We start from the raw sequence: 16992 nt of genomic DNA, 5'->3' as shown, positions 1-16992 counted from the left end.
GTTTTCTTCTTTCTTCTTGACGAGGAGAGACCCGTTGTTGCATCTAGATGGCAGCTTGCTAGCTTTTAAGATCCCAGTCACTACTAGCCAAAGTAAGGATTAATCAAGTATTTTTTAAAAAAATTTTATTGTGATTTGGGAGAAACTTTACAGAGTAAGTTCATTTTCCCTACAGCCATTCACATACACTTTGTCTCATGACATTTATTGAAATTTCCCACAATGCAACAACTCTCTTCCCACTTCCTCCCCATAGTTACCTCCTCCCTGTGTCCTTCTCTCCCATGCACTCCTGTCCCCTAAGCTGTCTCCCTGTGCATACACAGCCCTTCTATTGTCCCATGATTGATCTCTCCAAGGAGTGTATCTACCTAATGTAAATGTTCAGCTCATATGCCTGTCTTTTGTTAGGCTGGAAGCCACAGGAGTGGGTTCAATTCCAGACCTGAAGGGCAGCCAGGAGCCATAGTCTCAGGGGTACCCTCAGGCTCTATCAGACCAGCAAACCTGGTCCCTCTTTTTTTTTTTTTTTTAATGATTTTGAGTTTTGTTCCACATTGTCCTCCAACTCTATTCAGGATCTCCTACATGGATCCCTCTCTGAGTGGTTGACAGTGGTAGCTGGGCACCATCTATTTCTTCTGTTCTCATAGTCGTATAGGCTGAGGATCACATGGTTTACCAGTCCCTTGGACTAATTGTTTCCATGTATCTTTGGTTCTCTTCACTCTTCTTTGCTCTGGACAAGGAGAGACCCACCATTGCATCTAGATGGCTGCTTGCAAGCTTTTAAGATCCCAGTCGCTACTCGCTGAAGTAGGATGTGGAACTATGTTTTTGTGTAGTATGTTATGACAGTTCAACTTAATCAAATATTTTTTTATATTTCCATCATTTCCCTTCTTTATTTACTTTTTAGTCTTGTTTTATTGCTTTCTTTTGATTATTCTTCCTCTTCTAGTGGTTATCTGGAAGATAGTCCTAGCAATCTACTTCAATGAGACATTGAAAACCCTATGGATCACAGTTATACTCTGATACTCATGGAGTCCTCATAAAGCAGAATTGACTCGATAGCAACTATAGTGAATACAATAAAAATTCCAACATACATCTGTTAAACTTATTAAAGTCTAGTAGAAAATTGTAGTATGGCTACTTCCTAGTCAAGGTAAGAAACTTAAAAACACTTCAACTTCATTTAATCCCTATTGGGTATTTTTGCCATGTGTTTTAATAATGCATATGTTTTAAACTCCACAACACATTATTATTGTTTGCTATTCATTTAGATTGACCTATATACCTTTCCCCTTTCTTAACTTTTCATTTCTTCTTACATCTTCATATTTCCATCTGGAATTATTTTTCATTTGGCCTAAAGAACTCCCTTTAGTATTTCTTTCTTCTGAGTCTTCTGGTGACAAATTCTCTGTACTTTTTATTTGTTTTAAAATGTCCTTATTTCACCTTCATTCTCTTCAGTGGATATAGTTCTTTTTTTTTTTTTAATTGTGATTTGGGTGAAAATTTACAGAGCGAATTCACTTTCCATACAGCAGTTCACATACACTTTGTCTCATGACATTGACCACAATTCACCACAATGCAACAGTTCCCCTCCCACTTCTTCCCAACAGTCACCTCTTCCTTTTTTCCATCCCTCCATGCACCCCTGCCCCCCAAGCTGTCTTCCTGTGCATATACAGCCCTTCTTTCTCCCATGATTGTTCTCTCCAAGGAGTGTATTTAACTAAGGTAAATGTTCAACTCCTATGCCTGTCTTTTCCTTGGCTGGAAGTCACAGGTGTGGGTTCAGTTCTAGACCTGAAGGGCAATTAGGCACCATAGTCTCTGTGGTTCCACCAGGCTCTATCAGACCAGCAAACCTGGTGCCCTCCTTTTTTTTTTTCAAATGCTTTTGAGTTTTGTTCCACATTGTTCTCCCTCTCTATCCAGAGTCTCCTACACTGATCCCCCTCCGAGTGGTTGACATTGGTAGCCAGGCATCATCTAGTTCTTTTGGTCTCATAGTCATATAGGCTGAGGATCACATGGTGTCCCAGTTGCTAGGACTAATTCTTTCCATGAATCTTTGGTTTTCTTCATTCTTCTTTGCACTGGACGAGGAGAGACCCATTGTTTCATCTAGATGGCTGTTCGCAGGCTTTTAAGATCCCAATTGCTACTCACTAAAGTAGGAGGTGGAACAATGTTTTGTGTAGTATGTTATGCCAGTTGAGCTTGATGTCCTCTGTGACTATGGTCCAAGCCCACAGGTTCAACTACTCGATCTTTCTGGGTAGCTGGCTGTGACCAAGAAGTGACTGCAACCTTGTCCCTTGTCAGCTCTACTATATACCTGGGAATGCAGATCATACAAATACACTTATAGGACTATTGACTACCAACCCTATACATGGTCTTGGGTACACTCCCCACTTCATAGACATACCTAATAGTTCAGCTTGTCCACCCATCTATCCACCTGTAGACCCATGTTTGCCTTCACTGACAATGCAGTACTATATGTGCAAAAGGGTTCATCTTTGTTGTCTGTACCTCCCATGTACCTCTCTATGTCTTCCACTTCCTCACTGTTCAGTGGATATGGTTCTAAGTTGGCACTTTTATAGTTCTTTGAAAATGCCTTTCCATTATGTTCTTATTTCCTTATTTTTGTTCAGAGGTCAGCTAAAGCCTTATTGTTGTTCCATTGACGGCGATGTGCCTTTTATATTATCATTATTTTTTAAGATTTTGCTGTATCTTGGATTTTCTGCAGCTCATGTTCATAGGTATGGTTTTTTTTTTTTGTCAACTTTATTGCTTAGACTTGCTATCTTTCATCAGTTTGGGAAAATTTTGGCTGTCATCTCCTTCAGTATTTCTTCTGCTCATTCTTTTCCTTCTCACCATTGATATTCTAATTATGTAGAAATTAGTCTTTTCTAACCTGTACCATATAAGTCTTTATGCTAACTTCTAGAGTGTAGCCCTTCAAATATCCAATCTAAAAGCCTATATAGCTGCTTAATAGGATCCTCCCTCCTTGGCAGATTCTGCACTCAAATTTTTATCTCCTTGGTCCCAGAGGCTCTTAGAGCTCAGTTTAGCTTCTCAGCCTCTTGGCTACTGCCTTGGAAGGAGTTGTGGTGGTGTTGTGGTTAAGGCACTTGGCTAATAACCAGAATGTCAGTGGTTCAAACCCACCAGCTGCTCTGCAAAAGAAAGATGAGGCATTCTATCTTGGAATGATTTACAGCCTTGGAAACCCAGTGAGGATTGCTATAAGTTGTAATTGACTCGATGGCTGTGAGTTTGGTTTTGGTCTTTGGTCTTTCCTAATGAGTTGCTGTGGGTTGGCTCTGAGACCCTGTACTGAAGCACACAGCTCCTAATAAGCAACCCTTCTCCATTTAGCCCCTTTCCCTTGCCCTTCAAGTTCAAGTCTAGGTATACTATCAGCTCCCCTCTCTTGCCACTATCTTTGATTAGTTTCTCTGAACTCTGCCCACATCTTTGGAAACTGGTATATACATACGTACAAACATACACACACACACACACACATACGTATGTATATATGTAGATATATGTGTGTGTATATGGGAGCTCTGGTGGCGTAGTGCCTAAGGCATTTGACTGCTAACCAGAAGGCTGATGGTTCAAAGCCACCACTCCTTGGAAGGAAGATGGGGCAGTCTACTTCCATAATGATACTGCCTCAGAAACCCAAGGAGGGGTAACTATGAGTTGGATCCAACTCAATGGCAGTGAGTTTGGTATTTTTTTGGATGTGTGTGTATATATGTATAAAACTGCCACTCACTGCCATTGAGTCAGTTTGACTCATAGTGAACCCCCTTGGGTTTCTGAGGCAGTATCTCTATGGAAGTAGATTGCCCAATCTGCCTTCCAAGGAGTGGCTGGTGGGTTTGAACCATCAGCCTTCTGATTAGCAGTCAAATGCCTGAGGCACTACACAACCAGAGCTCATATATGCATATGTGTATATATATGTATATATGTATAAATTAAGTTGGAGTATACTTTCTGTTTCCTGCCAGAAACCCTACTCATACAAAAGCATTTCAGAAATATTGGAAGGTAGGTAGACAAAAAAGTTGGGAATTCATAGGCTTTACTGGCTAAAAACCTAAAGTAGGAGAAGAAGGTGGTTTCGAGTCTAGAATGTGAAGAGTCTTGGATGTTAAACAAAGGTGTATGCAATCACTGAATGTTCTATAGCTATTTGTAACCCTATACCCCCTATTCTAATGCATCTCATCTCTCTTCCAGGAAACATTTGCTGCTTCCACTGTGTCCTGCCTGTTTCAGCCAAGTGCCTCAGGGTACTTCTTCCATCAGATCCTCCAGCTAGAGGACAAATATGGCGCCAACTCTAGGCTCCTGCTTCAGCTGCTGTTTGGCTGTGCTCTCCCTCCTCCCCTCCTTGAGCCTGGCCCAATATGAGAGCTGGCCCTCCTACCCTGAGTACTTCCAGCAGCCAGCTCCAGAGTACCACCGGCCGCAGGTGCCCTCCGACGTAGTCAAGATCCAGCTACGCCTGGCCGGGCAGAAAAGGAAGCACAGTGAGGGGCGGGTGGAGGTGTACTACAACGGGGAGTGGGGCACCGTGTGTGATGATGACTTCTCCATCCATGCAGCCCACGTGGTCTGCCGGGAGCTGGGATATGTAGAGGCCAAGTCCTGGACTGCCAGCTCCTCCTACGGCAAGGGGGAAGGTAAAATGTTCTGGGCTTTGGAAGTGGGATAATTCTTCCAGGAGGTTAACTTGATAAAGGAAGCTGTAATTTCTAGCAAGTAGGAATTCCTGATAATACTCCATCCAGGGCACACTTCTGTGGCTGTGCAGGTTGTGCCCTGCAGAAAAGGGTGTGTGAGAAGATGGCTAGGGGAAGGGTTAGGGAGGATGCACTTGTAGACAGGGGAGATGGGAAGTAATGATAGAGTGACTATTGCCCTGGCATAGTGCCTAAGGCATTTGACTGCTAACCAGAAGGCTGATGGTTCAAACCCACCAGCACTCCTTGTAAGGAAGGTCAGGCAATCTACTTCCGGAGAGATACCACCTCAGAATCAGAAGCCCAAGGAACCCTTCTATGAGTCTCAATTGACTCCACGGCAGTGAGTTTGCTTTTTAGTTTTGGTTCCTGAGTTTAGCACTGAAAGTCCCATATCCTGGGAAACCCCTTAGTCTCGAGTAAATGAGGACATTGTGATCCTCCTGCTTAGGGGCCTGAAATCCACCTGTCTCATCTCTCCAAGCCATATGACCTATCTGAGGCTACATGTGCCCAGGGAAAGTGGTGTCTTTCTCTAAGTTGGCCCTCACAGGACTGACTTTGTTCTTTCTCACAAAGGGTAGAAGGCTCCCCGTATGTTAGTGTCCCTGACCCTACCCACCTTTCTGCCCAAGTCCAGTTCACAGTCCTAACCCTAGCATGAGGGGAACAGAGTTGCTTTGGATTCTTCTCCTGTGGGCTTATTCTTCCCTTCTTTATTAGTTTCAAATCAATTTTTAAAAAATATCTAGCTTTGAAAGAGGGAAAGTTCTTGGCACCCAGCACTCAGTCCTGGTGCTGACCTAACTAATAGTATGATTTTGAGGAAGGTGCTTATTCTCTTTGGCCTCAGTTTCCCCATCTGGAAGTTGAACTCTCTAAGAATTCTTGAAATTCTGACAGTCTATGGTCCTTAGTGGGAAAGTAGATGATGGTGAAGGGCACGATTTAAAGAAGAAGAAGAAGAAGAAGAGGAAGAAATCCAAGTGCTATGGGTTTCTCATGGTTACCAAGGGCAGCTTCTCTACCAGGCAGGGGTCTGGCTGCTGGATGAAAACAGCAGGTCCAAACTCCTGCCCTGGACAAACAAATCAACATCATACTAACTGCATTAGAATCACCTGGTGGCTTAGAATGCAGATATCTCCAACCTCAACCCATGATATTCTGGTTTAATAGGTCTGGCCTGGAGCCTGGGATGTTACAGTTTTTTGAAACCCTGCAAGTGTTTATGATGCATCAGTTTAAGAGACATTGAAATAGGTCATTTTTATGGTCCCTTCCAATCCTGTTTTCTGTTATTCTATAAAGTATTGTTGTTCTTGTTAGGTGCCATCAAGTAGGCTCCAATTCAGATGTACAACAGAACAAAACACTGACCGGTCCTTCACCATCCTCACAATCCTTGTATGCTTGAGCCCATCATTGCAGCCACTGTGTCAGTCCCTCTCATTGAGGGTCTTCCCCTTTTTTGCTGACTTTACCAAGCATGATACCCTTTTCCAGGGACTGGTCTCTTCTGACAACATGGCCAAAGTATGTGAAATGACATCTGGCTATTCTCACTTCTAAGGAAAATTCTGGCTGTACTTCTTCCAAGACAGATTTGTTCGATCTCTGGCAGTCCATGGTATTTTCAGTATTTTTTTTGCCAACACCGCAATTCAAAGGCATCAATTCTTCTTTGGTCTTCCTTATTCATTGCCCAGCTTTCACATGCATGTGAGGCTATTAAAATTACTGTGGCTTGGGTCAGGCACACCTTAGTCTTCAAAATGATGTCCTTGCTCTTTAATACTTCAAAGAGATCTTTTGCAGCAGATTTGCCCAGTGCAATCTATCATCTCATTTCCTGACTACTGCTTCCATGGGTGTTGATTGTGCATCCAAGGAAAATGAAATCCTTGACAATTTAAATCTTCTTTCCATTTATTGTGATGTTGCTTACTGGTCTAGTTGTGAAGATTTTTGTTTTCTTTATGTTGAGATGTAATCCATAATGAAGAGTAGAGACTGCACTTAAAGTAAAATTATTATCTGAAGTTGATTCTGAGTTACTTAGCAGTGATGAGAGAAAAACCAGCAAACACAAGTTAGCAAATGCTAGCTTTTAAAACCCATTTCCTGTCTTATTTACAAAAACTTATGACACTTCTACATAATCCCACATCTATGTTTATTCTGCTAGCTGAGTAATCCGAAAGTAACTTCAGATTCATGTCTTCTATTTTGGTTCTCTAAGCCTAATTATTTTATAACAAGCACTTTCCAATGACTGGGTTTTTCCAGGAAGAAATTTATTTTATTTCTACCCAGACTTAAAATCTACCTGTCATCAGACAGTAAGGTTGTGTTTCTTCTTTATCCATGTTAACCTGCCCAGAAATGGGCATGGGTGAGGGAGAGGCGGGGTTACCTGCTTTGGATTTTGCCAGCCAATGATGATGAAGGGAGAAAAGTTCAAGGGAGCAGAGGGCATGTGCAACAGAGCAATTAAAATCATGGTGCATGGAATCTAAGCTGGGTGTCTCAGAGTTCTCTGGAGAAACAGAACCAGTGAGAGAGAGAAAGATAGAGAGAGAGAAATATCTGGAGATAGATATATATTTACTTCAAAGAATTGCCTCACACTATTGTGGAGGGCTGGCAAGTTCAAAATTCATAAGTCAAGCAACAGTCTAGAAACTCCTGCAGTCTTGCATCACAAGAGCCGTAAGTCAGGCAGGAAGAGGTTAAGTTCTACCAAAATATCTATATATAGTGTGGAAGCAGAACACATCTCAAAGAAATTCCCTTTTTTGCTCCTAAGGTCCTCAACTGATTGATTAGATTATGGAAGGTAATCTGCTCTACCCATAGCCAACTGATTTAATCACACATAACTAATCCATAATAGCAACCAAATTGTTGTTGTTGTTAGGTGCCATAGAGTCAGCTCCACCTCCTAGCGACGCTGTGTACAACAGGATGACACACTACCTGGTCCTGCACTACCCTCACAATCCGTGCTGTACCTGAGGCCATTGTTGCAGCCACTGTGTGAATCCATCTTATTGAGGATCTTTCCCGTTTTCACTGACCCTCCACTTTACCAAGCATGATACCCTTCTCCAGAGAATGGTCCCTTCTGACATCATGACCAAAGTAGGTGAGACAAAATCTGGACATTCTTTCTTCCAAGGAGCATTCCAGCTGCAGTTTCAGAAAAAGTAGCCTAGTCAAATTGACACAGAAAACTAACCATCACACTGGGTAAAGAGGAAAGTAATAACACGAAGAAGATGAAGGACTATGGAAAGCTGCCAGAATCAATGGTTGTGGATCTCTGTTAGGATTGGGATTCTAGAAGACACATGCTAGAAAGCTGGGGGCATGGTAGAGAGCAGGCTGGTTGAAGTGGAGATTGAAGAAGGGGTGCAGTTATTGGTAATGACAAGGTCTAAGTTATGAACATGAGAGATTGGCTGAGGTTGGGTGGAGAAAAGTCACTGGAGAAAGAAAGTAAAGGAAACAAGTGACAGTCCTGGAAGGGCCATCTATGTGTATTGAAATCATTAAGAACTACAAGAGGAGGAATATCAGAGAACAGAGAGAAACTGGGGCTAAAAAAAAAAAAAAAAATTAAAAACTGTCCCTCTCCAGGACTTTAAGAGTGATGCTACCTATATAAAATTGTACTTGGTTGGAGCCCCTGGGTAGTACAAATGGTTAATGTGGTCAACTGCTAACTGAAAGGTTAGAAGTTTGAAGCCCCTAATAGGGACCTCAGAAGAGAGGCCAGGTGACCTACTTCTGAACAGTCAGCCATTGAAAACTCTATAGAACACACTTCTATTCTGACACACATGGGATTGCTATGAGTCAGAATTGACTCCATGGTAACTGGTTTTTTTAAGCTGGCTTAAGTAGTGAGAGACTTTAAAAAATACATATTTGAATTTTGTTAGCATCAGTCTTAAGGTTTCTAGTACTGAGTACATGGTGGGCACTCAGTCAATATTAGCTGGTTAATTCATTAGAATTTTGATTTGAGAGAATATGAAAAAATAGCAAGTACATGATATAGTGACTACAGAGTGACTGCCACCCTGGAGTGTGCCATGAGGGGATTTAACTTGCAAGCCGGCCTCTTAAAGAGGAACGAGGATGCTGCAGTGGATCCCATAAGAGGTTGTCCCTTCAGGGGTCCTCATGTTCATGACCGCCTCTGAGATTTACCTTCTGTCTCTGTGCAGCAGTGGTCAGATTGGTAATGAAGCCAGGGAGCACCTCCCGGAGGCTTTCCCGAGTTTTCCAGTCTGGCTTGCCAACAGATCTCTTCTTCCCAAGCACCTTTGAGCTCAGGTAAAGCATGAGTCTGCCTAGAGAGTTCTAGGGGAGTCAGCTGTCCCATTTCTTCCAGTCTGGGTGGGTCTTAAACAAGATGAACCAATTGGTGAGAAGAATTGAGTTGCTCATCTTTGCCTGCCAGGCTGAGCTCATTCCCAACCCCACCCCCATTCTTCAGTTTGGAGTGACAAAGCCCCCAGACAACTACAGTGGGCCTCACAGTTTCTAAATTGAATAATTTCCCTTGTACTGACAGAGCCCAGGGGAAGACACTGGTGTTCAAATGGAATTTCAATTCTGTACTTTGTTTTCTGAATGGTTCGTTAATTTGTTTATACATCTCTTCCTCTTTCATCAGGAAAGGCATTTCATAGAGTAAATGGATGGAAAGAGTAGAATCAAGTTTTGCTTCTGATTGAGTAGCTCTTTGTGTCCAAAGTTTGAGCTTTCTCTGTGCCCCAAGTACCACTTTCCTTGCAGCTAGATGACGGCCTCTATTGAACTGTGCCTAAAACTACCTTCCACTCCAGCAGGCAATTAGAAGCTGGTTGCTTTTGTATCCAGGCCAGTCTAGTTAATGGGCCCTGAGCATACAGAAAACTAATTCTCATTTAATCAGGCCAAATAATGTACCATGCCTGATGATGCTTTCTTGGGCTAAGGAGAAATTTATATTTCTACCATCTAAGAAAAAGTAACTGGCTGAGTATATGTACCCAGTAGCCAGCTGCTGTCGAGTCATTTCTGACTCATGGTGATTCCATGTGTATCAGAGTACAACTGTGCTCTGTAGGGTTTTCAATGGCTGATTTTTTGAAAGTAGATCACCAGGTCTTTCTTCTGAGGTGCCTCTGGGTAGACTTGAACCTCCAACCTTTTGGTTGTGCCACCCAAGGACTCCCAAGCATAAGGAGTAAGATTGTTGTGGGTCCATTGAAACTACATAAGCGAGCAGCTCTTTTGGGTGCTAATTCCTAGTACTCTTTATCAATAAATAAAGCAGGTTGTACAGAATCTCTGTTGTGCTGGCCTGTTGCCTGTCTCCTTTCTATCACTGCAGATGAAATAAGGGTACCACTTCTTTTTGCCATCTGAACAGTACTGGGCATGTACGTTATCTCATCGAATTATCTATGGCAACCTGTTTATTGAGTATCGTTACCTTTACTTTAAACGTGGAAAACAAGCTTTGGTTGGTTGTTGACTGAGTTGCACAATGCCTAAGTCCATGTCAGGTGGAAACTAAACCCAAGTTTATTTGACTCCACTGTACTGTAGACACCTAAAAGTCATGGTAAGAAAAGTGTGATGTTTCTGTCTTGTTTTTAGTACCATTTGTAAAAATCACTTTTTGAAAACCCTCTAGCATTCTGCACCCTGGATTCTCTACTTAGTGCAAGACAGGTAAAGAGCAGGAGGTGAGCAGATCACTCGGCTGCTCGACAGCTCTGCTGTCACCTGCTTTCCTTGAACATGAGGAGGTGGCTGTGTGGGTTAGTCTAAGTTGAGTCAGAGGAAGGGAAGCATCAGGAAGTGAGAGTAGCACCAACCCAGGAGTTACGGTCCAGGGTTCTGGTCTCAGTTGTCTGCTCTTGTACTGTCAGTTGTCCTCCCTGAGCCAGAGCTCTGCATCTGTGAAATAGGAATAGTAATAGCTGCCCATCCTCTTCCCTGATGTAATGGGAAGACCAAGGGAGGTGATATACTTGGAAATGCCTTAAGAACTTTAAGCCTTCTATTGCAGGAGAGGTGATAAAGTGGAAGACTTAGTTTTTCCAGAAAGGGTCAGAGTTCAGTCTCTGCTGCAGATGGAAGGGGACTCAGCCTTGTGCCACAATCAATATAATTAAAATAATTATCATCATCATAGTTAACATTTTTGAGTGCCCACTGTGAGCCAAACAATAAACTAGGCACATGATATGTATCAGTTCTAACCCACAACCCTGCTGTTCAAGGTTTATTGTTATCCCCACTTCACTGATGAGAAAGAAAGAATTTAGACCAAGGTCTACAGCTAAGTGGCTAGGTCAGAATTCAAACCCAGCTTACTATTCAAAGCCCATGCTCCTTCTACTATACCACGTGGCTTCTGGAGTTTAGATCTGATTTCCATCTTTTATCATGTTCAATTTGTCACATTCCCAAATCACATCAGCTGCTTACCCTGGCAAGGGAATCCCAATGGCCTAGAAAAAGCAAAATAAACTCACTGCCATTGAGTTGGATCTGACTCATAGCGACCCCTCCTTGGGTTTCTGAGGCAGTATCACTACGGAAGTAGATTGCCCAACCTTCCTTCCAAGGAGTGGCTGGCAGGGTTTGAACCACCAATCTTCTGGTTAGCAGTCAAACGCTTTAGGTACTACACCACCAGAGCTCCCTATATATGCATTTTAACATAATAAAAGTTGATTGATGGCCATGCGCAGCTATCAAAATTGCGGAAAAAAGGTGAGGTAAAGGCAAAGGCAAGTCAAATACAGGAATAGGAGGTGAGCAAATCTGTCCATGTAAAACATTGGTGCTCCCAGAGAGTCAAACTTACTTTGACATGGCACTTGTTTTCTTTTCTGCTTCCTCAGGGCCCATCTGGTTGGACAATCTCCACTGCACTGGCAAAGAGGCGACCCTGGCAGCCTGTCCTTCCAATGGCTGGGGTGTCACTGACTGCAAGCACACAGAAGACGTGGGTGTGGTGTGCAGTGACAAAAGGATTCCTGGGTTCAAATTTGACAATTCATTGATCAACCACATAGAGGCAAGTGATATGTTCTTGATGACTCTATCATGTGAACATTTTTTCTTCTTCCGTGTAACTTTCAAGAAGTGCCTTTGGAGCATGAAGTAGAGGGACCTAACGTAACTTCATTTGGTGTAAATGCAGTTTAGGGAAGGATTTCTGGAGAAGGGAATACCTGAGATGTATCAGTGGGGAAAGGGCATTTTCAGACACAGAGAATGCTTTGTCGAAGGCACGTAGGTAAAGAGAGATGAATCGAGGATAAGCAGGTCAGTACTGCTCATGAATAAGGTGTGGATCTGTGAATGGTGCGAAATGATGCTAGAGAGGGCAGAAAGACCTTCTCTTCCATATTCAGCAACTTGCCCTTTGGCCTGCGAAAATGTATTAGTTATCAAGTGTTGCATAACAAATTACTCCCAAATTTTGCAGCTGACACCAACAAACATTTTTACCTCACAAAGTTCCCGAGGGCCAGAAATCCAGAAGCAGCTTAGCTGGGTGATTCTGCTCATAGTCTCCCCTGAGATTGCAGTCATACTGAACTGCTGCTGGGGGGGTCCTCTTCCAAGCTCACTCATGTGGTTGTTGGCAGGCTTTACCTCCTTGTGGGCTGTTGGCTGGAGCCCTCACTTCCTCTCCACATGGGTCTCTCCATTGACTACCTGAGTGTCCTCAAGACATGGCAGTTCTTGTCCTCCAGAGTGACTGAAGAGAGGCAAAGAGTTGTTGTTGTTAGGTGCCATCAAGTCATCTCTGACTCATAGCGACCCTATGTACTGCAGAACGAAACACTGCCCAGTCTTCTGTCAGCTCCATGATCCCTTCTATACCTAAGCCTAACATTGTAGCCACTGTGTCACTCCATCTTGTTGAGGTCTTTTGTTGACCTTCCACTTTACCAAACATGATATCCTTCTCCAGGGAATGGTCTCTTCTTAAACATGACCAAAGTAGGTAAGACAAAGTCTGGCCATTCTCACTTCCAAGAAGCATTCTGGCTGCACTTCTTCAATGACAGATTTGAGTTCTTTTAGTAGTCCATGGTACTTTCAGCATTCTTTGCCAGCACCACAACTCAAAAGCATCGACTCTTCTTCAGACTTCCTTATTCACTGCCCAGCTCTCACATGTATATGAGGTGATTGAAAATACCATGGCTTGTGTCAGGTGCAATGTAGTCCTCAAGGGGACATCTTTGCTATTCAGCTCTTGAAAGAGGTCTTTTGCAGCTGATTTGCCCAGTGTGATACTTCATCTGATATCTTGACTGCTGCTTCCACTGGTATTGATTATAGAACCAAGTAATGTAAAGTCTTTGACAGTCTTTTCACCATTTATCGTGATCCTGGTTATTGGTCCAGTTGTGAAGATTTTGTTTTCTTTATATTGAAAGTGTAATCTATACTGCAGACTGTAGTCTTCAATCTTCATCAGTAAGTGCTTCAAGTCATTATCACTCTCAGCAAGCAAAGTTGTATCGTGAGTGTATCGCAGGTTGTTAATGAGTCTTCCTCCAATCCTGATGCCACGTTCTTCTTCATGTAGACCAGCTTCTTGGACTATTTGCTCAGCATACAGATTGAATAAGTATGGTGAAAGGATACAACCCTGACACATTCCCTTCTTGATTTTAAACTGCACTGTCCCCTTGTTCTGTTTAAACAACAGCCTCCTGGTCTATGTACAGGTTCCTCTGAGTACAATTATGTGTTCTGGAATTTCCATTCTTCTCAATATTATCCACAATTTGTTATGATCCACACAATCAAATGCTTTTGTGTAGTCAGTAAAACAGAAGTAATCTTTCTGGTATTCTTTGCTTTGAGCAAATGATATCATCAGCAATGATATCCCTGGTTCTATGTCCTCTTCTGAATCCAGCTAGCATTTCTGGAAGTTTTCTGTCAATATACTGCTGCAACCATTTTTGAATTACCTTCAGTAAGATTTTGTGTGTGATATTAATGATATTGTTCAATAATTTCCACATTCTGTGGGAGCACCTTTCTTTGAAATGGGTACCAAAAAAAAATCCCAAACGCACTGCTGTCGAGTCAGATCCGACTCATAGTGACCCCTCCTTGGGTTTCCAAGGCAGTATCACTGTGGAGGTAAATTGCCCAATCTTCCTTCTGAGGAGAGGCTGGTGGGATTGAACCACTAGCCTTCTGGTTAGTAGTCAAATGCCTTAGGCACTGTGCTACCAGAGCTCCTTTGATACAAATATGGATCTCTTCTAGTGAGTTGGGCAGGTAGCTGTCTTCTAAATTTCCTGACATTGCCAAGTGAGTGCCTCCAGTGCAGCATCCATTTATTGAAACATCTTAATGGGTATCCCATCAATTCCTGGAGCCTTGTTTTTTGCCACTTCCTTCAGTGCAGCTTTGACTTCTTCCTTCAGTATCATTGGTTCTTGATCATATGCCACCTCCTAAAATGGATGAACATTGACCAATTCTGGTTGGTACAGTGACTCTGTATTCCTTCCATCTTCTTTTGATCTTTCTTGCATCATTCAATATTTTGCCCACAGAATCTTTCAATATTGCAATTCAAGGCTTAAATTTTTTATTTAGTTCTTTCAGCTTGAGAAATACTGAGCATGTTCTTCCCTTTTGGTTTTCTAACTGGTACAGTGTGGGAGGTGGCTATACATGGTATGAATACAGAAAATGAAGCTCTTTGGAGATGTATCTTGGAGGGTGGCTAACACTGGGTAGTTGCTCCCCAGTTTAGCTGAAGATCAAAATTACTTTAAAAATGCAGATGTTGTGTCCTCATCCAATACCTACTGAATCAGAATCTCATGCTATAGGACCAGATTTTTTTTTTTAAATAATATTTTGTTTGTGTTTTTGGTGAAAGTTAACACAGTAAGCTAGGTTCCCTTTTGAAAATTTCTATACAAATTGTTCAATAACATTAATTACATTTTTTTTCACAATGTATCAACATTCTCATTATTTCCATCACTAAAAATAACGAAGTGTCTACTGGGAGCTCTGGTGGCATAGTGCCTAAGGCACTTGACTACTACCTAGAAGGCTGGTGGTTCAAACCCACCATGCACTCCTCAGAAGAAAGATTGGGCAATCTACTTCCATAGTGATACTGCCTTGGCAACCCAAGGAGGGGTCGCTATGAGTCAGATCCAACTCGATGACAGTGAGTTTGGTTTTTTTTATTTTTTTACTGTCTAGAGAGTGATTTCCCCCTCCTTCCCACTCCTACCCCTAATAACCATTAAAGAACATTGATTTCTGTATGTATACCTATTTTTGTCTTTTTATAAAAGTGGAATTGTATCATATTTGCTCTGTTTTTGATTGGCTTATTTGACTCAGCATAATGTCCTCCAAATTCATCCATGTTATATTTCACAAATTCATTGTTCTTTATAGGTACATAGTATTTCATTCAGTGGATATACTACATTTTGTTTAGCCATTCATTTGTTGATAGGCACTTGGATTGTTTCCATCTTTTTTGCTATTGTGAATAATGTTGCAATGGACACAGGTATACGTATGTCTGTTTGTGTCACTTGTTAGGTCTTTTGGGTATATACCTAGGAGTGGGATTGCTAGATCACAATGTATTTCTATATCTAGCTTTTTGAGGAAATATCACACAGTTTTCCGAAGTGGTTGTGACATTTTACAATCCTACTACCAGTGAATAAGGGTTCTAATCTCCCCACAATCTTGCTAGCATTTGTTTTCTGTTTTTATTGTTATTATTATTGTGCCATTTTTGCAGGGGTGAGCTGGTATCTCATTAACTTTAGATTCGCATTTCTCTAATGGCTAATAGGCATTTGACTGCTAACCAGAAGGCTGGCAGTTCAAACCCACCAGTCACTCCTCAGAAGGAAGTTTGGGCAATCTACTTCCGTAGTGATACCGCCTCGGAAACCCTCATAGGAGGGGCCGCTATGAGTTGGATCCGACTCCACAGCAATGGTTGTGTTTTGCATTTGCGAATGGCTAATAATCACGAGCATCTTTTCATGAGTTTGTTGGCTGCTTGAGTGTCCTCTTTGGAAAAGTGTCTGTTCATGTCCTTTGCCCATTTTTCAATTGGATTGTTTGTCTTTTTGCTGTTGAGTTGAAGTTTTCTATATGCTTTAGAGATTAGACCCTTATCAGATATGTTATTCCCAAAGGTTTTTTTTCGCAGTCGATATATTCCTTTACTATTCTTTCAATAAAGTCTTTAGACAAGCATAAAATGGCTAAATTTTGGATTTAGCTTTTCAATGAGTACTTCATCCAAACAACTAGATTAGCAAATATTTATTGCCCTCCTCAGTAGATGCCCTATTATTTGACCCAGACTGTGGAATTCACATTTTCCTCTCATGACTCATACTGCCCTGCTTTTTTATCATGTGTTCCTAGAATATACCAAGTATGTGGAGCACATGTCCAAGCCCACATTACAGCATGGGAAAGGCTTTAGCCCCAGACCTGCCTTCTCTCAGCAATAAGGTTAAGACTTCTTCTAGTAGAGTTACTTCAGATGCTGCTATTTATTTGGGATGGCGAGAAGAGGTCACTCAAGGAGGGGTCACTATAAGTCAGGGCTGACTCAATAGAACATAATAACAACATCAACAGAAGAGATCGTTATAGAGTTTATGTACATATTTAGTTTTCCACTTACTGATGACAATTGTGCTTACTATGATTTAGACAGTGGGCTTTTCCAACCCACTTTCACAGCACTTTCCACCCCCACCCTTTATAATCTGGTGTGGTATAATTAACCAGCTGCTGATGTTGACTCTGACTAATGGCACATGTGTCAGAGTAGAACTGTGTTCCCTCCATAGGGCTTTTAATAGCTGATTTTTTGGAATTAGGTCACCAGGACATTCTTCTGAGGCTCCTCGGGGTAGACATAAACTTCCACTGTTTGGATTAAGAGCTAAGCACATTAACCATTTGCACCTTAGCACTCACTTTTATATATCTCATCTCTCCAGTAAGATTGGAAGCTCTTTTATTATTATTATTATTATTATTGTGATTTGGGTGAAAATTTACAGAGCAAATTCACTTTCCATACAGCACTTCACATACACTTTGTCTCATGACATTGACCACA

General features: G+C 41.9%; 1 protein-coding gene across 1 annotated transcript in view; it reads left to right on the top strand.

Moving 5' to 3' along the window:
• Nucleotides 1-4393: 4393 nt before the first annotated feature.
• The window catches only part of LOXL2 (lysyl oxidase like 2), a 113319-nt gene continuing 100720 nt past the window's right edge, over nt 4394-16992 (top strand). The window contains exons 1-2 of the mRNA XM_007950838.2: nt 4394-4748; nt 11723-11898. Coding sequence (XP_007949029.1) covers nt 4394-4748; nt 11723-11898 — 531 coding nt within the window. The remainder of the gene's footprint in view (nt 4749-11722; nt 11899-16992) is intronic.

Source organism: Orycteropus afer, unplaced genomic scaffold (genome assembly GCF_000298275.1).
Source record: "Orycteropus afer afer isolate SDZICR_OR568_19922 unplaced genomic scaffold, OryAfe1.0 scaffold00289, whole genome shotgun sequence".
In the NCBI taxonomy this organism is placed as follows: Eukaryota; Metazoa; Chordata; class Mammalia; order Tubulidentata; family Orycteropodidae; genus Orycteropus; species Orycteropus afer.
This window is presented reverse-complemented; position numbering and strand designations above follow the sequence as displayed.